Source organism: Synchiropus splendidus, chromosome 9 (assembly GCF_027744825.2).
Source record: "Synchiropus splendidus isolate RoL2022-P1 chromosome 9, RoL_Sspl_1.0, whole genome shotgun sequence".
Taxonomy (NCBI): domain Eukaryota; kingdom Metazoa; phylum Chordata; class Actinopteri; order Syngnathiformes; family Callionymidae; genus Synchiropus; species Synchiropus splendidus.
Window position 1 is genome coordinate 7,407,024 of NC_071342.1, and position 23,628 is coordinate 7,430,651.

At 41.9% G+C, this 23,628-nt stretch overlaps 1 protein-coding gene across 2 annotated transcripts in view; it reads left to right on the top strand.

Moving 5' to 3' along the window:
* Window positions 1-22,652, top strand: part of adam12b (ADAM metallopeptidase domain 12b) — a 68,577-nt gene extending 45,925 nt beyond the window's left edge. For both annotated transcript variants that reach the window (XM_053875582.1, XM_053875584.1), the window contains 13 exons: window positions 648-796; window positions 10,192-10,369; window positions 12,347-12,436; window positions 12,769-12,964; window positions 13,808-13,916; window positions 14,272-14,470; window positions 14,851-14,928; window positions 15,881-15,989; window positions 16,191-16,329; window positions 17,204-17,312; window positions 18,033-18,284; window positions 21,525-21,700; window positions 21,773-22,652. In XM_053875582.1, the coding sequence (XP_053731557.1) occupies window positions 648-796; window positions 10,192-10,369; window positions 12,347-12,436; window positions 12,769-12,964; window positions 13,808-13,916; window positions 14,272-14,470; window positions 14,851-14,928; window positions 15,881-15,989; window positions 16,191-16,329; window positions 17,204-17,312; window positions 18,033-18,284; window positions 21,525-21,700; window positions 21,773-21,818 (1,830 nt within the window). In that variant the 3' untranslated portion in view covers window positions 21,819-22,652. The remainder of the gene's footprint in view (window positions 1-647; window positions 797-10,191; window positions 10,370-12,346; window positions 12,437-12,768; window positions 12,965-13,807; window positions 13,917-14,271; window positions 14,471-14,850; window positions 14,929-15,880; window positions 15,990-16,190; window positions 16,330-17,203; window positions 17,313-18,032; window positions 18,285-21,524; window positions 21,701-21,772) is intronic.
* The last annotated feature ends 976 nt before the right edge of the window (window positions 22,653-23,628 follow it).

A 23,628-nucleotide genomic window follows, 5' to 3' on the forward strand; every position in this document is an offset into this window, starting at 1 on the left:
TTTCGTCAGCGTGCATTAATATTATGTATGTTTGTAATAGATCTATATGTGTTTTAAAGAAACTGTTTTTTTTTTTTAAGTTGTGTAATCTGGCAGAAAAAATGCAAAAATCTAAAACTACATATTGTTTATTTATTTATTTATTTGAGGTTTCTCCCAAACTTCAAAAGGAGGTGGACATTTTAACCAAGTATAAATTGTGATCATCGAATTGTAGTTTTCTAATGAAAAAAAATGCACTCAGGGATGCCATCTACATCAAACCTGCCTCACTCATGGAACAACTTTAGGTTCCTCTCGTGTGCACTTTGACACAAAACTGTAAATGGCTTGAGTTTTCTTCCATAATGTGTCCCACTTCTCCTCTGTTGTTGCTTGGTTGGAGGCCTGGCCATAACTGAACCATTAAATGAACTTGGAGGTTGTAGTTCCTAATGTCATGCAGAAGCTGATAGCGTTTGTTTATTCTCCCAGCGGTAGCTTCCTCCTCACATATGATTGGCTCTGCATGAGTAATGGAGATGAACGATGACTTCCATGAGGAGAATGAGAATAAGCAGTTGGTTGTTAAGAGCTAATCATTTCTGCTTTGTCTGGGCTCTCACCGGCTCAGTCGCAGTCAGATAACTTTTGATTTCTCTTTGCAGGATCACTCGGAGAACCCTCTGGGCGCCGCAGTGACGTTAGCGCACGAGTTGGGACACAACTTCGGGATGAATCACGACACACCGGAGCGTGGCTGTGGCTGCCGGATGACAGTAGACAGAGGAGGATGCATCATGACTCCCTCCACTGGGTAGGACTCTCAGCCAGCAGGAGTCCTCGGCTTTTCATTCTGGAGTAATAGCACAACGTAGCGTCATGTATTAATTCGAGACTGAAAACAGCAGGAGCATGACTGCGGCGTGACATTAGAGCAAGTTAAACCAGAAGACAAACTGCCATAGAGACGAGGCGCTTTAATAATCCTCCAAAGATATTTTTGGGCTCTGTAGAATGAAGTATTGTCACAATTGATCCTGCTCCTGGCTTTCTTGGACAAGGTGTGACTAAGTTTAGTGAGCTGCCTCACAGCTTTCTACAGGTGTGGTTCTGCTGGATGGTTAGTCTGCGATACCAGCTCGCATGAATTCATTTTAGACACGACAGAACAGAAGGTATCCATCCTGTATCCAAGTGACGCCCAGTCCATTCACGCGATTGCTCTGCAGGAAGTTGAGTCCTTAATCACTGAGGGAGCTAGAAGACCACAGACCATTACTGCATATAAATTCACCGTCTGGATGTGAAGAAGAAAAGATGAATGTTTGGGACAGTGATAATAATCCCAAGGTCTTAGCATGTTTTACAGGAGGGTCTTTAACGTGGAGACTTCACATATCCTTATATGTTCCCCAGCACTTCTGCCTGAGCAAACCAGGCTTGTGAATGGCCACCAGGCTTCTGTGGACTGACTTCACCTTTGAGCAAATCTCATCTCCCCTTCATATTGCAGGCAGCTGATTAGATTTAGTCTGTGAAGCACGTTAAAGTGCGGGGAGTGGAGGTGATACATATTGATGAGCCATGAATCACTTTGCACGCTTCTGATCTTATACACCTCCAGTCTAATTCCACTCCATGGTTCAGACGCTATATGAAGGATTTCACTTGGCGGAGTATCTCTCTTCTCCATCTTTATTTATGACACCAGTGTTGAGGGGGTTCTGCTGGACACCCCCCCGTCCCACAGGTGAAGAACAGATGAGCTTCCGGGAGTGTTCTTGCTGTGTTTCTATGCTTCTAATATTTGGATAAAATGAGTTGACTGACACGATCGCTATTAAGCTCATCTGCACATGGAAACCAATTACAATTGTAATAAACGCTAATATGCTTTTGGAATTAAAGTGGTGAGAGTTTAGAAATGTGGTTTTATTTTGTACAAATGATCGTGAAAATGGTTTGTACAAAGCCACAGGGTCAAGATTACATAACCTCCTCAGTGCTTATACAAGGAAAACACTCGCCTGCTGGCACCAGACTTTCTTTTTTCCATCCAAACTTTGAGCCATTAGCTACTTCCAAGGTGGCAATGTAAAGGTATAAAGGGGCCACATTATGCACTCTGACCCACCAAAAAGAAAATGAGGCATCACTAACAAAAAGCCTTAATAGGATTGGAAAACTCAAGAAATATTTAGTAACAAGAGCAAGAAAATATGAAAATAAAATGTTAATACTCCTATTTTTTTTTTGTTTTAAATGTATTTTTTATTTATTTTTATTTCTTCTCTCTGTCTTTAAATGTAGAAGTTAGGACTCTCAATATACAACACGTACCATGTTAGTGGTGAATTTGTTGGTTCTCAAATGGTGTTAACATTCAACACATTTGAGTAATAATAATAATAATGATCATAAAACTGTGATACCACTCAAGTTAATTTATTATAATATATTTACTATAATGTTTTGTGTAATTACGAATTAATGAGTATTTATTACAGTACTTATTAGGTCACTCTGGTCTTCACCAGATTGTGTATATATATATATATATATATATATATATATATATATATATATATATATATATATATATATATATATATATATATATATTATCATTATTTCATTTCTATTTAAGTACATTTTGTGTATTTTAGATTGTTTTTCTATAGTAACCAATGACATGTCAAGATTCTCCAGTACCTACCTCAACATTCAAAACAGGAACAGGATAGTAAGTGTCATGGCTAACCAAGCCATGACATTGAATTTAGTCTGAACTATTGCTTTGTTGCTGTGTTCATGTTCACACCTGTACTTTCTCCCTAAATGACTGCATTTGTCGCCAGTGTGAGTCACATATCGTGGTTGGAAAAAAAAAACTACTTCTACATTCTTTTGAAGTTTGAGCGAAACTTCCAATAAATGTAACATATAAAAGAAGAATGTAGATTTTTTTGTTTGCCAATGCATATTTTTCCTAACTTTGTATTCAATACTGTTCCAGTTTATAGTCTCATAGGGTATTGTTCATGCTTCATTACTGTGTTTTTTAAAGTAAGAAAAGTGAGGGGATACTATTTTAACTGAAAGTCATGTATGATGAACGTTTGGAAAACAACATCAGTAAAATCAATAAACCGAGCTGAAATGGTGTGCGTCACAACTGGCGAGAGAAGCCACTTGCACGGAAATAATTTGTGAAGTATCTGTCGCACAAATGGGCTCATGGAATATTAATCCAGAAGTGATGTTGAGAAGGCGTCCTCAGCTGCGCCAGCAGTGACACCAGTGAGCTCATCTGTCCCGCTTATATAATCGCCTCAATTATCGTCCTTTAAATTTTGACTGGGTTTTGCATCGTTTCCAGATTTATCTAGTGATGTCATTGGGAGGACGTGAATCACAACAGCGTTGAATAATTGATCACAGCAAAGGTGAGGAACGCTGAGTCAGCTCCTTCATGCCGCGATATATGAAGTCAGACTTGTTCGTGGATCGATGGCATTTTGTTTGCAGACTTCCTGCATTAGGAGCAGAAACAAATCAATGGGCCGTAACGGTGTGACTTTCAATTCCGCGATGCATTTCACATAAATTATTGAAATCCAAACTGACCTACATTTTTGTTGCTGCTCCAATTGATCCAAGCTAAATCAATGGTAGCTGCAGGATTCAGGTTAGTCAGAGAGGAGGGTTTGCTCAGTGTAGCTCTTTGTTTATGCAGTCTTCCTTTTGAAACGGACAAAATATTGTATCGGAATCAATCTCGGAACAGGATTTGTTTAAGGGTACTGATAAATTGAAAATTATTATGTGACAAAAATTTATTTTTATGTTTTTTTTTGTCTGAATATTTTTATTTTGTTTTATTTTTTGGACCCAATGAATGAGATGAATTTGCCACTAAATGGATCCTCTGGTGACCCTGAGCGCTAAGGCATGCTGAATTTCAAGCCGCTTCTGGTTGCTTCACCACGTAGTGATTCGCTGGGCTTCAACATGCTAATGGAGGAGATGTTGGGCTGAATCTCAATGATGTGATCATCAGTGGCGCTGCCAGCTGTAATCATGGCCGGGGCACAGCCAGCAAAGAGATCTTACAGGAGGCGCTCTCAGCCCGGGTGACGCGCTTGGTCTCATGACAATAAAATGCAGAGAAAGAAATAGTGAATATGTTTGAAGGGTTTTTTTTGTTTTTTTTGGAGTAAACAGAGCAGCGAAGTGACGGTGGCTGTGTTACTTTTGTTGTGTTTGAAGGAACTGCAGAGATGGTAAATGTGTTTTAAGATCTTTCAGTGATGGGGCTTCAACAGGGTTTCTTGTACATAATTCCATCGAGACCGTATTGACATGCTTACACAGTCATCTGGTGGAAGTCTGCTGAAAGCAGGAAACTGCTTTGTCTAAAACTCAGAAGACAGACTGCAGGAGTGTGGATGTTTGAAATCTTTCATGTCTAAACCCCACAGCTTCCCAACTAGGTTCCAAAGTAACGTTTACCAAAAGGTCAAACACGGCTCCTGAATACTGGAAGCAGCTTGAAAGATGGAGTTTAAAAAAGTATTTCCCTGCTGGCTATTTGTTGTCAGTAAATGTGGCTCTTGTTACTTCCTCGAAACACTCAGGCCTGAAAATCCCCAGCTGTTTTAAAGGTCCTCGAGTCCACCTTCTTCGAGTGACGGCTGAATTTAGACAACAAGCTTGTAATGATTTTTGGTGACTGTTTCAGTACTTCATATTGATCCTTGTTTTCTTTCAAATGCATTTGCACTCAATCTAAAGGTGGTTGAAGAGCTGCTGGAGTTGGATTCCAGACTCTAAAAATTGTCATAAACTTCAGCTTATTTCAGGCTGCAGTGCTCAGGAACCATCCAAAGTGATCCCAAACTAGTTAAGAATGTGAACATGTCATTTCTTCTTTCCCTATCTTGATATCTAATCCATGAACCTCATCTTCCTCTTCTCCGTTTTTGCCCAGGGACCTGCATCTCCAACATCTTTTCCCCACTGTCTCTCCTCTCCTTTTGTCCAAATTTTATTTTTCTCCAAACCTTGACAACATGAGCTTCTTCAACTAGCCAACACGGCTTCATGTCTTTTTGTCTCTAAAACAAGCATCATGGCAGGTCTCACTACTGCGTAAATTCACCCTCCTTTGTTGCTGGAACTCTTCTGTCACAGATCACCCTTGACAGTTGTTCCACCTGTAACACCCTGCGAACACTCTCCTCTTCACTTCCCTTGATTTCTGTCCAATGGTCTTGGACTTACTTTAATTTTAAGTTCAAAACATTACAGAAAATTAAATGACTGATGCGCTTCTAAAGTACATCCTAAAACCCAACAGCACACTGATATATTGACTCATAACGTGTGTGATGCAGAACCAACAATGGACTCTTCACTCAAAAGCGTCCGCATCTTCTCGTGTTTTGAACAGATGAGACTGAAAGAGTTTTGAGAACGCAGTGATGCAGAAAGAGAAACGACATGGTGGTGTTCAGTCTGACACCAATAACTGTTCCCAATCAGTATTTTCTCCCTTCATTGTCACAGATGCTATTTGTTTTATATATACAGTACAGCGTTCTAAAAACTGGAACTGCACCTCGCCCACTCGTTTTTTTCTCCCTTTTTACCCAGCATTGTTGCCCTTCATGTATTTTATCTGAAAGAATAATTCCATACCTTTGAAATATTGTTGATAACAATTATCTCAGTGGGCCAGCAGGTGGCACTAGTGTTTTGGGATTCGCTCGACAGCTCTTTTCACTCATTCATTTAGAAAGAAAGGGGCGTCTATTACCAAACAACTGGTTGCATTATCAGCCTCCCAGGAAAATAAATTACAATAGGGCCGCAAAAAGATACGATTGGAAAATGTCTGTATAATCTCATATGAACTACTCTGACCTGCACAGCATGGTACAACTGAGTGTAAAAAGAAGCAAATAATAGAACCACATTACTTACTCAATCCATTTGTACATACATTTGTACTGCTATCCATAGTGTAGCATGCTGTCGCATTTGTGTGTACAGTCTTTTGTTAAGATACATGGCAGGGTTGCCTACAAAAGATCGCAAAATCTCTACGAGCCGATATTCGCCCGACATCCGTTTTTCACTTGCACATCTATGTAATGGAGCTAAGAGCCATTTAAGTTGTAGGAGTACAAGCACATATTTGACAAGTTTGACTGTAAAAGAGTTAGCTTGCTAACAGTCAGGTAAACACCGACCACCACACTGCCACTGCCGAAGTTAAACTCATAGTAGTTTGAGCTCTTCAAATGACTCTAAAGCGAGATGCAAACACGAGCTCAAGTGAAGTCCAAATGCTAGCTGAATTAGCGACGCAGGAGTGTCCTGGACCGAAGAGAGAACATGATTGATGTCTCCTTCTTATCCCCAGTGCAACTGACATACTTTAGTACCAAACAAAGATGAATATGACTAATTAGATTGTGCGTAAGTGGTGCGCCGAGCCAAATTAGTTCCACTCCAGAACAGTCCACCTGGAGAGCGTGCCGGGGCGGCTCGCCAAAATTATCCAGGGAAACTTGCACTTCTTTGCTTGGTGAATTTGTTTGACAGCCAAGCTGCCATGTGGTGCTGGTTGTGATAATAAACCCCATCAGGGAGATTTCATTTCCAAACTGTTCTGAGATTATTTCATGATTTCAGACCGTTGTGAACACGGCCGTTGGCTTGAATGCCTTTTCAGATGCAACTGGGGCTTTGCTTCTGTGGCCAAATCTGCATGCTAATGGAGCCCAGATGTGGGACTGGAGTGGAAGTGCATTAGAGGTTAAGTTAACTCCATTTGTGCCCTGATCTAATAAGATGTCATTTTCTCAGAGCTGTTTAATATTCATCAGAACAAAACTCTGCTGTGGCAACCCATCCTCACTCCCATGGCGGAATATGTTGACGTCGGGGAACTGGACTTTTGTGTTGCGTGTTGATGCATGGAGTAAAATGGTTTTCCCTCCTCGCGTGAAGGGTTGAGACACAGGCGGGGGAGACAATCGAAAGCTCTCTTCACTGAGTTACTGGTTCTGTCTATACTGGACAGCCCCTTATGTGCCGTCCAATTCACCGTGACTGAAAATCATGCTTTTTATATGTCAAGTGACACATTGGTGTGTACAGCGCAAAAGGAATGCCATCCCATGGCTAACGCAATTCCCACAGCATCAGGATATGCCACGGGAGACGGACCATGTGTTTCTAATGCCTCAACACGCAACACTGAGGGTTGACTTCAGCGTCAACATACGACTGGAAAAGTCCAGTTCTCCAACATAGAACATAAAAGTCACTTGGTATTTGGTGCCTTGGTGGTGAGAATGTAACGGCCGTGGAGTACAAATCCTGCTTTGGTGAGAGAATTTTGTTTTTCTATTGAAATTTCTTTGCATGACAATTGGTTAAGATATCTCATCTTCATTTTTGACTAGAAGTTGCTTCCAGTTAACATGAGGTGGTTCCACAATAACAGCCCCAGTTATGCTTTGCATTAAAAAAAAGTCACAACTTCAAGGCATAAATCTCTCCTGCTGTTGTCCTTATAACGCCCCTTTACAATATAGGGCAGTAAATTTGAACTCACAAGGATTGCAGTTACATGAGCACGTCATCCACGATCTGAAAAACAGAATTCTGATCAGACAAACATTTAATCCAAACTACTCTCACGTACAGCACGGTAAAACTGATCCTACATAGGTGGAAGCCAACAATTCATGATTTTATCCAGGAAATTATACTTATATTAAGAAAAAAAATAGACTTGTTGATGTATTTTTTCAATTACATTTTTCAATCATTTGGAAATGACGTGGCAAAATCATTGGGCTAAAATGTGTGTTATATACTTCATGTATTTGCAAACACTGTGATCTGTGAACATACTGTATTGTTGGACACATTTTTGAGAGCTCATGAAATCAGACACAAAAGGCACTGGTAGTGGTCTCATTGCTCCCAATATATTTAACGTTTTATCGTGTTTTCTGATTGAAGCCAGAAGCCCCTGTCGTCCATGCGCGTCTGCTCTCCATCGCAGTCAACTATCAAGAACTAAATGTGCCGTTTCTTCATGTTAAATCGATTTGCTTCAGTTCACTGACCGCCTCATTCAGCCGGTGGCACTGATTCTGTCCCTGATTGTGCGTTTGTTCTCATCCTGGGCTGCGAAGTCTTGTGCTTCCCTCCTGAAGTATCTGGTCACTTGTGTCAGGCAGGAACCAGCCGCGTTCTCATCATCCACCCGTGAACAATATGTGAGGATTAGAGTGCGACACTTACAGGAACAGAGAGGGCACCTGTTTCCTGGTGGGTGACAGATAACCCATCTGGAGGTCGCACCTTCTGATCCAGCACAGTTCTGCACATGTCGACACACACATGAAGACACTCTCTTATTATTTACTGTCATGGCCGGAGACAAAAGTGTCGGAATTATTCTGCTGTTGTGTGGCTGAGTCCCAATACATTTCCTCATGTGTGTTTCATGTGGGAGAACCTGAACTCATGTTTATCCAGTCAAAGATCGCAGCTCGAAGCTACACAGTTTGGCGGTTAAACACAAATTCTCCTGACATGATTTGAGATTTACTCCATTTTAGTATTCCAGTTCCCTCTGGAGCAGCTTCCCTGTACTCTGCTAACAGCAGTGAAATATCCATGCAGTTGCAGCAGCCAAATCTCCCTCTGGCACTGGCAAAGTACCCACTCATCCCTCCCCCACTTGTCCACCGCCAGACTCCACGCTGATATGTGTAACATACAATTTTCAACAAGCCTTAAGCTTCTCTGACACGCTCCCTATACATCGTGCTGTGTTGGAGGATGTTCTTTCACCACCTTTGAACACACATTGGCATGTTTATGACAGAAACTGACAACGATTCATTGACTAAACACTTTTGTTTTCTGCGATGGCAGTTCTGTCTGAAAGAAAATGTAATCTGTGAAATTTTTTTTTTGCATTCACAAGTAGCCTTTACTCTTACCACCCGCGTGTTCCCAGCCCGTACACATTGGGGGCCCATCCTGTTAGCTCTTATGGACATCTGTCGTGGAGCCCGTACTGAAAAATCCATGTGAGACCCATGCGTCTGCCCATCTAAAGCCCATACCATGGATTCGTACCCACCACACCCAGGTTTACCCGTATGTGCCCCGCATGGCATTGCTGTCTTGTAAGTTTTACAGAGTTGCGATTGTATGAATGCACGGTGAGCACGTGGACCCGCGCCAAGCTGCTAACTTTTTCGTCCTCTCTACATTTACATCAGCTGTACAGTTATACATTTTATAGTCTGTTATCATTTATAGTCAAATTCAAATCAGATGAGATGCTCACAAGTTAAGTCTCTGGTCACGATTCCAAGTCAACTTCAGTCCTAGTCAAGTCCAAGTCCTATGAATGGAATGAGTATGCTGCGTAACAGACGGGACGGTGATGTCATCATTTCAATGACGTTGCTGATAAACTGTCCGGTATTAGATACAGTGACTGAAAATATCGGATTCATGTGAGTGAAAGGTCTATCCTACACAGAACTAGTGCGGATACCACTATGTTGGTGTTGGTTTCTTAACTGACTTCTGGGGATGCACTTTGAGATGTCTGATACACATGACGCCGTCGATACAGCATGTTTGATTCGTCACCTGGTGGAGTTGCACTTGGCAACTCTGTTATTCGTCCCTACACTTGCCATCAGTAAGGGAACGGTACCATAGCAAGCGCTTTGGTTATTGACAAGTGACCTGCTGGGAGGGGTGCGCAGGCGAGCTCTGTGAATGAACCGTGTCAGGTGGGCAGGAGATCAGAATGGACACATACAAGACAGAACTTTGTGCACGCGTCCGAGTTGAGTCTCGAGTCTTTTGCCCTTGAGTCGAGATCAAGTCTCGAAGTGCGACTCCAGTCCCCATCTCTGAGCGTAATTGTAGCAGGTGTAATGATTGACAGATCCACAACATCACCAAAATGTCATCACTTGGAAATCTGTTTTTGAGTGATTTTGTTAATGAATAAAAGGATATACCACAATATACCACAAAAAATCTTCATGAATATGTAAAATATTGCAAGAAAATATGAAAATGTTTGTCTTTTGTAAAGACTTTTCTGCCTTGAGAAGAGCCCAGCTCTGAGTCCAGTTGTGTGTTTATTCGCAGGTATCCCTTCCCCACAGTCTTCAGCACCTGCAGTAAGAAGGACCTGGCTGCCAGTCTGGAGAAGGGTGTGGGGATGTGCCTGTACAACATGCCCGAGGTGAAAGTGCTGTACGGAGGTCAGAAGTGTGGAAATGGTTACGTGGAGGAAGGAGAGGAGTGCGACTGTGGCGAGCTCGAGGTGAGTCAGAGAGTAGTGTCTGTCTTTGTCATTAAAGAATACATTTATTTATCCTAGTTAATCCTTGTTTCACATGTATATAAAAATAATTAAAATCATGTTCGATTTCTCCAATAACTCTTTTAGTTTTAAAAAACAAGTCTGAGTGTCGTGTCATAAAAACAGCTCAGTTTCTGCTGCTGCTGCACTCTCTCTAGCCAGGCTCATATTACACTTAAATAATGAAAATATTGTGGGGAAAAAAGTGTTAATAGAGACCTGTGAAAACCTCTAAAATATTGCCTAGTATTTTTATGCTTTCATGATGCTGCATTGGAAACACTTTTTCCACAATTCCACGTCTGCACCGTCTTCGGAGTACGTGACCGTCTAATGGTGTACCTGTGTGGAAGCAGAACGTATGAAGCCAAAATAAACCGTGAGCGCCTGCTCTCTCACTGCATCTGAAGTCTGCCACGAACTTGTCACAATTTCACCCCAAAACTGTACTGAAAGAAGGCACGTGATATCAGGTTCAAAGTGTAGCTGTTTTTGTTGATTTTTATTTTTTATTTTTGTGAAATATGGCTTTTATTTTGTGCTAAAACTATCATGGAAACCCAGTTGTGGACATTAATAAATAAAGCCTTATTAGTTCCGCACCTCACATCATTTACCAACACTTCCTACAGTACTGCGACTGTCAGAGTCGTTGGAAAAGCTAAGATTCATATGTCACAAGCATAAGAAGTATTGCAGTCACCACTTCAGATCATATACCTGTAATGTAACTGGACAACTCCAGTTATTGTGTCAGACATTTTATTTTAATGTGAGAATATTTAATGTGGTGAAAGTGGTATTTTTAGCATCTGAATGCAGAAAATTATGATCAATTATTAATACATATTACCTAATTTGTTGTCCATTATAGATTTTGCTGGTCCTGGCTTCACGTCTCCTCTCTCAATGTATCAAAGTGAATGGGCTTGAAAGAGCCTCTGTTTTCACCGAGAAAAGACATTTACTTCCATTTTCACACAGCCTCCCCTGCCTCTTTGAGCCACAGAGGTCCACTCTGAAGTTTCAGAAACGCAGCCATTGACCTCATACTGACATGTAAATGGTAACGATCCCATAAACGGCGGAACTTAAAAGCCTGTTTTGATCCTTGAATGAACCAGACTGAATATTCTCTTGACATTGAGACACTCTGGACGACACGGGAGCTCTGAGAGCTAGCGGAGACCTCCATTCGAACTAGTTCCTTTACACACTTTCTCTCTGCATCACATGAGCAGGTGTCGACAGGTTATGCTTTTGACGTGGTTGCCGAGCTGACAGCCCATTAATCAAACCACCCTCCAGTGTTGTGACAGAAGAAACAAACTGTGCTGGGTGGGTGGGGGGGGTGTGGACTCGGCTTGCTGAGGATATGTGGAGCGAGCGAGACACTCTGACGCAGGCTTCCACCTACACACGCTTTGTTCCCCGCTCACACGAAGTGCAGCGCACCTGAGGAAGCGAAGTGAATGTTAAGAAGTAAGCTGGTTTGTTCGGTTCCTCTGCTTTTCATATCAAACTCTTTCGGTCTTTTTAGCGGATGTGAAGTGGCAACAAAGACAGCAGGTTGCGATGAGTGAGCGTCACACTTTCAAAATGATTTGTCACCACTTCGGTGTGTGGCAGAAAACAGAAGGTCTGGAAAGCGTTGGTAATGTTCCATCAGCTGAAGATCTTTTCACACGTTTATCTGATGTATCTCACCATCAAGCCGTTTCTCCAGTGAAGACACATCAAGTGCAGAACACATGAACTTTTGTTTGCGTGACTCTTGGGGACTGAAGGTCAGGCGGAGGAGCGGGGGGATCCCCTGAAAAGGAAGCGTGCTCTTCTGACCTGCGACTCTGGATCTGGTGGGGAGGAAAGTGAGGGTCTCCTGAGCGGAGATCAGGTCCACATGTTGGTCAGCATCCTGTTGTCTTTTGTTTCCTTCAGGAATGTATGAATCCGTGCTGCAACGCCACCACATGCATGCTGAAGGGCGACGCGGTGTGCGCCCATGGCCAGTGTTGTGAGGACTGCCAGGTGAGAACCTCTGCTTTATCATGACCTGTGTGGTGACTCTAAAATGTTCACCTGTCCCAATCACTTCATTAAAATGTGTTTCATTAAAATCACTTATCAGTTTTTACTATTATTTGGCCGACGTTCTTTCACCTCCATGATGCGGACTACTGGAGGGTAGAAGAGGTGTCATGAAAGAGTGTTGATGAAGCAGTGTCTTAACTTTGAGAGGTCGGTAGATGGCACTCTTGGTTTAAAAACCAGTGAGGTTCCATTGAAGAGCAAACAGTGCCATCTGGTGGATTCTGGAAATCAGTACACTGTTTCATGAAACCATTTTTGTGTACCGGCAGCTCAAGCTTGCCGGCACCATGTGCCGAGAGTCTGGCAACTCCTGCGACCTGCCAGAGTTCTGCACCGGCACCAGTCCCCACTGCCCGGCCAACGTCTACCTGCACGACGGTCACGCCTGCCATCACGTGGACGGCTACTGCTACAACGGCATCTGTCAGACCCACGAGCAGCAGTGCATCACCCTGTGGGGAGCAGGTGACTGATACTTCGTATTCTTTGTCTTTGAAAACATGGCTTATGTGTGTTTCAAGCTCCACTGACGTCTACTACTACTGCTACTAATGCAATAGCCCAAATCGGAGCGATCACTCCAAGACACCAAAGAAGTGTAGCTTCCCAGCTGGCGATTAAAATACTTGCTTTAGTCAGTTTCATGGCTGTATCTTTAAAAATAAATACTGAATTTCCAATTTCAGAAAGTGTGTCTTGTATGCAGCGCAAATCTTTATAGCGTTCTAATTTTGCTTAGTAGTACATGACTTAAAGTTTTAAAAATGTATTTTCACTTCCAGAAATTCATAATGGTTTAGGAAAGGTGATTAAAATGGCATTATATAAAAAATACATTATCATTATAAAAATTGGCAAGTGTCAGGGAACGAATGTTGACCATGTTTGATGGTATGTGTATCATTATTTATAAAAAAGTTTCTACAGACATGTAATTACAAAAACAGGACTTTTACATTAGAATGTGTTTTAATTTTGATTATTATTTTTGGTTTTTATTTCTTTTTATTTTAAAGATAAATGTATTTTTCACTTATTTATTCATTTATTTTTTAATGTATCACTGTAATTTTCTGCTTGATACATAATTTATAATTTCATATTACCTTCATTTTACTTTTTATCTGATTTCATGAATATGTACAAGAAATAATATGTGTAAAGGTTGCTAAAAAAAAGTGACACACAAATGTCTTATTATTGTATCGTTTCCATCAAACATTATTTTTAAATCATTACGAATGAGCTTACATTTCATGATAAACCGTCCATTTGTGAGGATGACGTGACGGTTTCGTCCCTCTGCAGGAGCCACGCCTGCCCCTGGGATCTGCTTCCAGAGAGTCAACTCTGCCGGGGATCCGTACGGGAACTGTGGAAAAGATTCCAAAGGCTCTTTTGCCAAATGTGACGCAAGGTAACGGCGGAGAATCCCAACGTATTAGCTTAAGTGGCGCCTTCAGCAGACGTTTTGAAAGATTAGTTTCCTGAAGTCATTTAAGAGTGAACGCAGCTACTTCAGTTCAGTTCTCCTGGATCATTTCACGTGATTCTCGTCAGCTAATTGTTGGTAAGACTTCTCCCTGTGGGTGAGTTCCATTATCAAGCTCTTTGTCAATTGATGTCATTGTGCTAATGGCTACAGGATTGACGCACCAAAGGCTCTTTCTCATAATTTTTTTTTTCAACTTAATTGTTATAAATGTTTTGCCAATTGACAATGACAATTCATTCCTATTTATCCTTCTTGTGCTTGTGTTTGTTGGAATCAGTGACGCAAAATGTGGCAAGATTCAGTGTCAAGGCGGCGCCAACCGCCCAGTGATCGGAACCAACGCCGTCTCCATTGAAACTAACATCCCTCTACAAGAGGGCGGGCGCATCCTCTGTCGGGGAACTCATGTTTACCTCGGGGACGACATGCCGGACCCCGGACTGGTCCTGGCTGGAACCAAGTGTGGAGCTGGAATGGTGCGTTTCCCACTTCCTTTTCAGAATAAAAGCCTTTACTAGTTATACCTTCAATATTGTCGGCCATAATACATTTTTAAAAAAGCATGTTGTTTTCATGATTTTTTCCCACGCACAAGTACACAAAAATTTATTGTACCATAATTTATTGAAAAAATAATATATAAAAAAAAACAGCGTTCAATATAATATAGTAAATGTGTTAAAAAAAAGAAGTTTGTTTTGGTGGATTTGCGCCATGAAAAGTTGGGTGCTGCTGTTTTCATCATAATTTGAGTTCTGTTGTACTATGTCATGAATGCTCATCTGGTTTGCAGCGTTTCTTTTAATTTTTTGGGCTGAATCAATTTCAAATCATTTCAATGATCCCGTCTTCACAGGTGTGTTTAAACCGCCAGTGCCAGAACGTCAGTGTTTTTGGTGTGCACGAGTGCTCCGGAAAGTGCAACGGCCGTGGGGTGAGTGATTAATAATATTTGATAATAATAATAATAATAATAACAACATCTAATAACGTCAGAACAACTGGCCTTTAAACACATACCTCCGGGGTTGTTCCTTAAAAAAATGGGTGAAAAAAGTAGGATAAAAAAAGTAATAATAAAACAAATTCAATACAGTAAATTTATACCATTTTTTTATCCAAAAATTGTTGCCTTACATTTCTTTTTTGCTATAGAAGTAGATAAATTTTTTCATAGAAATGAGCTCATGAAGCACAGCACGCACAGCGGCAGTGAGCAAGAAGAGGATTTTTTTTCTTTTTTCAAAACATTTGTAATGTTGTATTTAACACACACATGCATCTTAACTAAAATGCAGTGAAGAATCTCCTGTTACATTTATTTTCATTGATATGCATTGTGTTTTTTACACGCAAAAACACTTCAATTACTGAGTACATGTGCTGAGATTTGGATAAAATATGAGATTTGAAAGAATCAGGTCTGTGAAAAATGCAATTTATTCAGGGAGAAGGTGAAACTCTCCGTGTTATCGTTCCATTTTTTATAGGTCAGACTTTTCCACTGAGCCGGAAGGATTGTCCGCAGATTAGGTTTTTCCACATCACAGTTATAAATGTTTCATTTTTTGGTGTGCTAAACCCTTCCCTGACATGACGCTCCCACACACCGCTGTCCGAGGCTTCTACACACAAAGGAGGAGACAATGGCGAAAATGTAAATCCCTCACAGCTGCACTGCTACCTCCTCACCTCTGTCCTCCCACTGAATCTGGAACCTGGTGCCGGGTCTGGAAATATCCCGGACCTATGCTTCTGTCCCGTCGCACGTGTTCCACTGATCAGAATCAGAACACACGACTGCGATTCATGTTTCCAACCAGAGCTCATTTACTGTTGGATGCCTGACTGACTTCACTCACATCTATCTTTCAAACCCTCCTCAGGTGTGCAACAACAAGAAGAACTGTCACTGCGAGGCTCACTGGGCTCCGCCGTTCTGTGAGAGCGCAGGATTTGGGGGAAGCATCGACAGCGGACCCATGAGACTGGCAGGTCTGCTCCTCCTCTGATTCCCAACTCTGTATGCTGTATATCTTTCTGGACAAGTCCTAGTCCTCCAAGTCATAAATTCGCCAGCGCCATACTTTTGGGTTTCTCTTCTGACTCTGCTGCTCTGTGCACCGTGTCCTGTCACTCGTGCTGTAGACGTGCATGTGTGTGTATTAATGTGTGGGTTGTCATATATGGAATCAGCCGACAGCGTGGTCATCACCGTGGTGGTCCTGGTCACCCTGATCAGCCTGCTGCTGGTCACCGCCGGGGTCTTTCTCAAGAGGAAGACTCTGCTGCGCCTCCTGTTCGCCGACAGGAAGAGCACGCTGGAGAAACTCAGGTGACAACATTTACGCTCCAACATTGTCTGAACACACAGTACACACAGTACACAGGCAATATATCTTCACAGGACACAGAGAGCGTGACGTACTCGGACATGATTATTTTTTCTTTTTCTTTAAATTAGTTGAAATCCCTTTCAAACATTTTTAATGATACGTTTTCAATAGTACAAACATTTAGATTAAATAATTCATATTTATAACAATTTAACACCCTAAATTAATTAATAGTGTGCATCCATAATGAATATTGAATAGACTGAATGCACTATACTTATGGACATAAATGGTGGTAATAATAATCATAATAATAAGGACAAACACATAAAGCCAAAGTCAGGTGTGTTTGAATATGATTTTTGTTTTCAATGTAATGTTCAATGCAATACCTAATACCTAAGTTAATTCAGGTAAATAAAGGTAGGCTTACTCTTTAACTGCAGAACCTGGATCTATTTATTTATTTATTTATTAGTATTAGTATTTTTGTTAAATAAGGCTGTCTAAAAATATGTATTATCTGTATGTGTAGCACTGTAGATTTTTGTGTATGTATTAGTTGTATTATTAAAAAATATATGAAAATCTATGTATAATCCAAAGATAAATTAGCATTTCATGGATGAATTTTTCTGTTTCTGTATTCATTGTGTTGTTGCTTTGTTTTAATGTGTGTAATTATGTTGTAATTACAAATATTACAAATATTATATTTGTAATTACAATTACATTGTCTTTATCATTTATTTCTTGACTTGACTTCTTTACTGAAAAATTTTGTCTTCAGATTTTGTCTTTCCCCTTGCTGCTCGGAATATTTGACTCGAGGTTGAGGATAGTGAGCAGTAACTTTCTTCCTTTGTGTTTTAGATCCATGGAGGCCTGCAGACCAACCAGTCCGATCCAGTCACAGTCCATGTTCAGGTCTTCACCTCAACGCAAAGCACCATCCAAACCTGCTGCAGCTAATATTTATAAGGTGAGTGGCTCACCCCAAAAAAACATTGTCCACATTATGATGAGGCTATTTGTTTGGCTTGATTTCCTTCTCTTCCTTCTTCTAATTTTGGACAGATGCATTTTTATTTCACTATTAAAAGGAACTTTTTGCTTAGTTTTTAGCGAAAACTATTATTTTAAAGGGCCGCAGGGGTAAAATAAAATCAGCTACAAACAACTGTTTCAATTTGCATTTGAATTCGGCCCACAGTTCCCAGCTCAGAGTACGGTACAGGCTGATCCCAGCATGAGCAAAAGGATAATAACCCACTGGGTTTTTAGGAATGGACTGCAATAAATTAAAATACTAGAATGAAATGTTTTTTAATTTTCCAAATTTTCAAATGAAAAAAAGAAAAGTACTGATAAAACAAACCACAAAAAGTTGATATATATATATATATATATATATATATATATATATATATATATATATATATCAACTTTTATATAGTTGAAACAAAAAATATTATATATTACCAAGAGAATGTTTAAGCTAAAAAGATGTTTAAGCAAAAAATGTAAAATGATCCTGGAAACTCTCAAGTTGACTGCCACTGTGGGAGTGGATGCTTTTGTCGGGAGGGAAGTCCATGTGCTGCCCCCTCGACCCGACTCTGGATCAGCGGAGGAAGCATTGAAACGTAATGACAATGCGTCATAGCCGTTTAACCAAATACCACGATTGCTTTCCTTCCAGCCGTCTTTCCTGAGGGCGGAGCCGCTCCTTCCACCTCACAACTTCCACACCCACAGCCTGCGCAGGCTTCCGCTCTACCAGCCGCTGCAGATCAGCCACCCCATGCCGGTGTCCCTGAGCGTGGGTCAGTCCACTTTACCGCCTCTGCCTGCCAAGCTGAGGCTGCTGCCGCCCTGCTCCACCCTCCCGCCACAGAGGGTGCCGCCCTTCCTCAGCCTGCCGCGCCAGCCGTCGTCCTTCCGCATGGAAGAGGTGTGTATCCATCACACACTCAGGAAAACTTGTGAGCTGCGTGAGCTGCTGAGTGAGTCATTTAGCCACCTGTTTCTATTGTTATTAACCACCGGTTTCTAATATTAGAATCTTGTCAGATGAACCATCAGGGATTTTGGCTTTTCTGTCGTATGAAAGGTGGTTCCCTTATTTTTTTCACTTTTTCTTGCACACAAATGAAGGCTCTTCGTCAGTGACCTTATTTGTTTGAGGTTTTGTTCCTTTAAGTAGCACCACAAACAGAAGTCTTGTGGTGTCAATTCTAGAGGTCAATTTTTTACACTAATTCATTGAAAATTTATTATTATTATTTTTATAATCAGAAATAATTGTATAACACAAAGTGAATGATATTGCCAAAATAAATAATAAAACATCTTATTAAAAGCATGTTCAATAATGTTACTAGAAGTTGTCTTAATGTATAATAGTAAATCTATGTGAAAAAATAATCTAATTTTACTGATGTGTAAATAGGAACATTCTATCAAAAGAAAACAGTCAATACCAAAAAAATATATAAAATAAAACGTATAAAGCATTTTATTTTATCAAAATTACATTATTTGACATTTTAACTTGGTGTAGTTACTTAATACTCTGTACTTAGTTACTTAGTCTAGTTTGCATCCCGTCTCTTGTATTATTCTTCATCAATATGTTAAATAATATTCATAAAATATAAAAAAATAACATTCACATATTCACAGGTCACAGATTCTCCAGTCTGTTTTGGTTGACCTTTTTAAAGTGCAACAACTTGTGCAACTCTTAAATAGATATAAATCATGCTTAATAAAAATGAGATCTCTTCCATTCCTTTCGAGTTACAAAGTTGTTCACCACACAGCAGCAGAATCCCACTCCGAGGTCAGACGTTTGACTCAGGCGCCGAGTCAGCAGTATTGGGTGTTGTGGAGTGGACCTGGTAACCAGAGTTGTGTTTTGAGAGCTGCATCAGGTGTTGGCAAGTGAGGAATTGTTATGATGAACACTCGAGAGACTCCGCCTCCAAAAACTGATCAAATCTGCAGCTCAGAATTTGAAGCCTTTAAATGCTGATACGAGCTGCAAACTCCAGTTGTGCTGGTGAAGAAGGTCACTGCGTCGTTTAGCATCTCCAACGAGCCGTGACACAACATGGTGGTTGTCGCGTGTGAGCAGTCGCCCGGGCAACACGACACTTGGCCTCACAGAAAGTCTGCCCTGATATTCTGGCCTTTGGTTTGCGGGCAATATTGTGACGCTGAAGTGACATAATTCCATTCAAATATTCAGAAGAGCAGGAGCCTGCGCTTGTTTAGTTTGCAGCGCCTGCAGTGTGGTGAACTCTCTCGCTGCCAAAGTCTGTAAGCTGCATGAACCATCCATTAGGATGGGCATTTGTATTGGGGAGGGCTGGTCATGTGAGCGACTGTAAGGGAAAGCGTGACCTGCAACAAGCCGGCTTCTCTGTTGTTTCGCAACCGGGGCTGAAAACAATGACTCCCTCCCTCCGTCCTGCGGAGGAGCTTATCAGCCCATTACGGCTGTAAATATGATCCCACCGCCGGCTAATAATCCAGTCGGCGGAACACTGAAACCTGCAAATGTCCCGGAACAGCCGGAGCATGTGGGTCACAAACAAATGGCAAAACTGCAGGGCCGTCACGGGCATCAATCCTGTAAATAGAAAACAAGCCTATTGTGCTTTGTGCTGTGGCTGCTCCTGCTGTCTGCGTTTATACTGGAGTTCATTTCCAAAAGCCGGGATCATGAGGCGGCGGCGGCGAGCAGACGCTCGCTGTATCGGAGGGAATAAAGCTGAGTTTGCATTTTATGTACATAAAGCGGGTGAGGTCCATACGTTTCCCTGCCTTTCATTCCGGAGCTGTTATCAGGTGTGGGGGGTGAATGGCCATAAAAATGTAAATTACACTGAGAAAAATATTTTCTTTCATGTAAATCAGAGGGAAAATGAAATTCATAATAATAATAGTAATAATCATGACAGTTGTAATGAACTGGTTAAAAACATTTCCACATATTGAGAGGAGAGTTGAGGGAGAACTGTAGAACGTCATCTTGCCAGGAAGCGGTGAAAAATGACCTTGTTTTGTCCAAACAACGGCACATTTCCCAGCTCCTTCTGCTTCTGAGGCCGAGCCTCGTACATCTTCCTGCAGCTGCGGAGGAAGAGACCATCTTTCATTCAGAATCTCAGACACGCTAGCAGAGCGTCGCAGAAACTCACCTGGGGACTGGATGGGTTGATGAATCTGTCCTGTTTATGAGGCGGTTTCTCTGCATCTCTGCGTTCCATCTTGATGATGTCACACCTGCCCCGACTGCTTCAGGAGCCACCAGGTCTCTGTTAGGGTTTGATCTGCCATCCAGATGGGACGTTCTGAAGGTGGCACATTGACGTGATGCATAGACAGACATATGTCACTTCCAAGACGTCGGACTCTCATCATCATGTTCTACCAGTAACTTCACATGTACCAAGTACTGTACAGACTGAGGCAGTGAAACAGCCAGCACTGCTTTCTGTTTCCTTCTCCATGGAGACAAGAGAACTAGACACAACGACTCTATTGTTCATCTCAGTCCAAGAACATGACATTTGAACCCTGTATAGTGTGATGTCATCAACAAGCGACAGTCAGGGCACAGTCCACCGCTATGTTTTCTGTAATTTTACTTGCATTACCTGACCAAAGGGTCATTGTCTCAGTCACCGGCTGGATGGGTTTTCCTCATAGTGATGGAGTGAAGTTCTGTGTCCCAGTTAGGAGGTCACTCATCCCTCAAAGGCCTTTGGTTAGGTTAGAAACAAATAGCAGTCTGTTTGAGGATAGAGCATGTATGAAATAGAAATACTAGTTACCTGGGTGTAACTCCAATTCTTGAGTACATGCGGAGCTGTTGGCCCAGCAGGACCTTCTCTTAGTTGCTGAGTGTCAAAAGGGACCCATTCGTGGTCGCGGAGGGCTTATGCAGGGGGCTAGCCGGGTGGAGAAGATCTTTCAGGTGCAGAGGTGATTGTGAGACGTGAGACGTGTGTAACGGCGCTCTCTGGTGACTGGGTGAAAAATCCCCATCCATATTTCAGAAGTCGGAAGGTCACGCTCCATAATTGATGAAGTGGCGTGTCACAGGGCGAATTTAAATGTCACCACCTTTCTGACGTGTCTGAGCGACAGTAGCTGCATGAACATTCCTCTGCTTCCCTTGCAGGACTTTGAGAAGCCCAGTCCCCCACAGAAGCCCCTTCCTGCCGACCCATTAGGCCGGAGAACTCGAGTGAACCGCCGAGGAGCCGTCATGGGAGCCCACTGCAGCGGAACCCTTCCTCTCCCCATTCCGATTCCCACCGTACCCCGCCCCCCGCCCTCCATCCCCGTGCCCAACAGGTCAGGAAGAAATCATTGCACAAGTCTGTGTTTCACGTGTGTGTGTTGAAGCTTTGTCCTGCAATGTTCCAGACCGGTGCCGGTGCTGCCGTACAGACCACCAAAGAAGGAGTGCTGACCCCTCCCATGACAAGTACCTGACCACTAGAGGGAGACATGGAATTGCACTTTTCTCTCCAAGACTTTTTTTGTTGAGAATCAGTGTTGAAGAGGGCCACCGTCCGTCCTGGTGCTGTCGCCCCCCACAGGTGCTGTGTGGACCCTTCTCAGGTACCAAAGGACCTATTTATCTATTTAACTCTTTTACTTCGTCTCTGGAACTCAATGCTGAGACAGTTGCTGTTTTTGATGACCAAAATGTTTTTAAAGAGGAAGGGAAATGGAGCACAAGCAAGTGGTGGGAATCCAGTGCTTTTATTTTGCTTTCTTCTGGTGCTGTTTTTATGTTTGGGCTGCTTGAGCGACCACTTTCTGACATGGTGCTCTCACTCACTTGACTGTTTTTATTTACAAAATGTTGTGCTGCCCTTTCATGTTTCTAAAGTCATATAATGTCGTCAAAAGTTTTCTCCTTTGTGCAAAAAATAATCGTGTCACTTTTGACGTTATAATTTATCTGAACAAAATCTGTCATTTTAAACAGCACATACGCAACAGATCGCGTTAGTTGTACCACACTTCCCCCTGCCGGCCAATTTCAGTCATTACATTCAAAAGAGGCGTATTTAAAGATGGTTCACTCCTCTGTGTTTTCGCTGAGTCTGTGTGAGCAAACGTGTGTCAGATTTGTGTGAGACCAAAGTATGGAGTCCACGAGTGCAACAAGGTGTGTGTTTGTAAACCCTGAATGAACATTGTGTGACATAAATGTACAGTATTTGTTGAAATTTTAATTTTGAAAGTGTAAATATTGTTCTGTGGAACCTCATTCTTTCTTTTTTGTTTGTTTTTGAGGGGGTGGAGGGAGGGATACACATGATTGAAGTGCAAAATAAAAGTTCTTAAATCACTTTTTTCAAATGGATTTGTTGTGTTCTTATTCTAACCCAACATAACTGATAACAAAGGTCCCTTTTTAGGGGGAAAAATAAACATTGTGTGGGAAAATGACATGAATGTGTAGATAAAATATGTTGTTTGTGCAATGTCAATTCATTCACTGTGCGTCCATTTAACAAGCTAAGGACCCGTTGGAGAAGCCTTGACTCGGCAGTGACCAGACATGGGAGAGAACTGCCATAGTTGCTGAGCTAAAGGTGCCCTTGAAAGACAGGCTGGTCCTAAGTTGACACACATCCTCCCCATTGAGGTGGTCCATCCTGCGATCCAGAAAGATTTGAGCTGTATTTCTTCTGGAGGGTTGGACTGGACGCCAGAGAAAGCAGCCGACCAACAGCAACAGTGATACAATGGCTGTAGCTTAAAGTCGGACCCCCTCTGCTGGTGTAAGATAGTCACTGCATGTGAACCTGAGGTGCAAAAACATGTGCTAGCTAGTGCAATGTCATCTTGTTTCTACATTCTTTCTACACTGGTAAGGTCGCGGGGACAGCAGTCGGAAGACGTCCACTACGTAGTGATGACTAGTGAAGCTTCATGAAACAGTGTTGTCATTGTCACAGTGTGCTCTTCAAACTTTTGCTTTGAACAAATATTTTTTATATTTGTTTTCTTAACCAAGAGCACCACCTATTGAGCATTGAAATGTGAGCACTGTTTCATGAAGCTTCTTGTACCCATCACTCAACCCAACCCATCCAGTATGCCCTGCGTCTGCCTCCTCCTGGCTCCGGCCTCCTCTTTAGGGAGCCGCACAGCAGACACCCTGAAAAGACGTTCGAACCAATATAGACAAAGAGGAGCTCTTTTGTGAGTCACTCGGGGACAGCTCCACTTCTCACCTATCACAGCATCATCATCATTGTCAG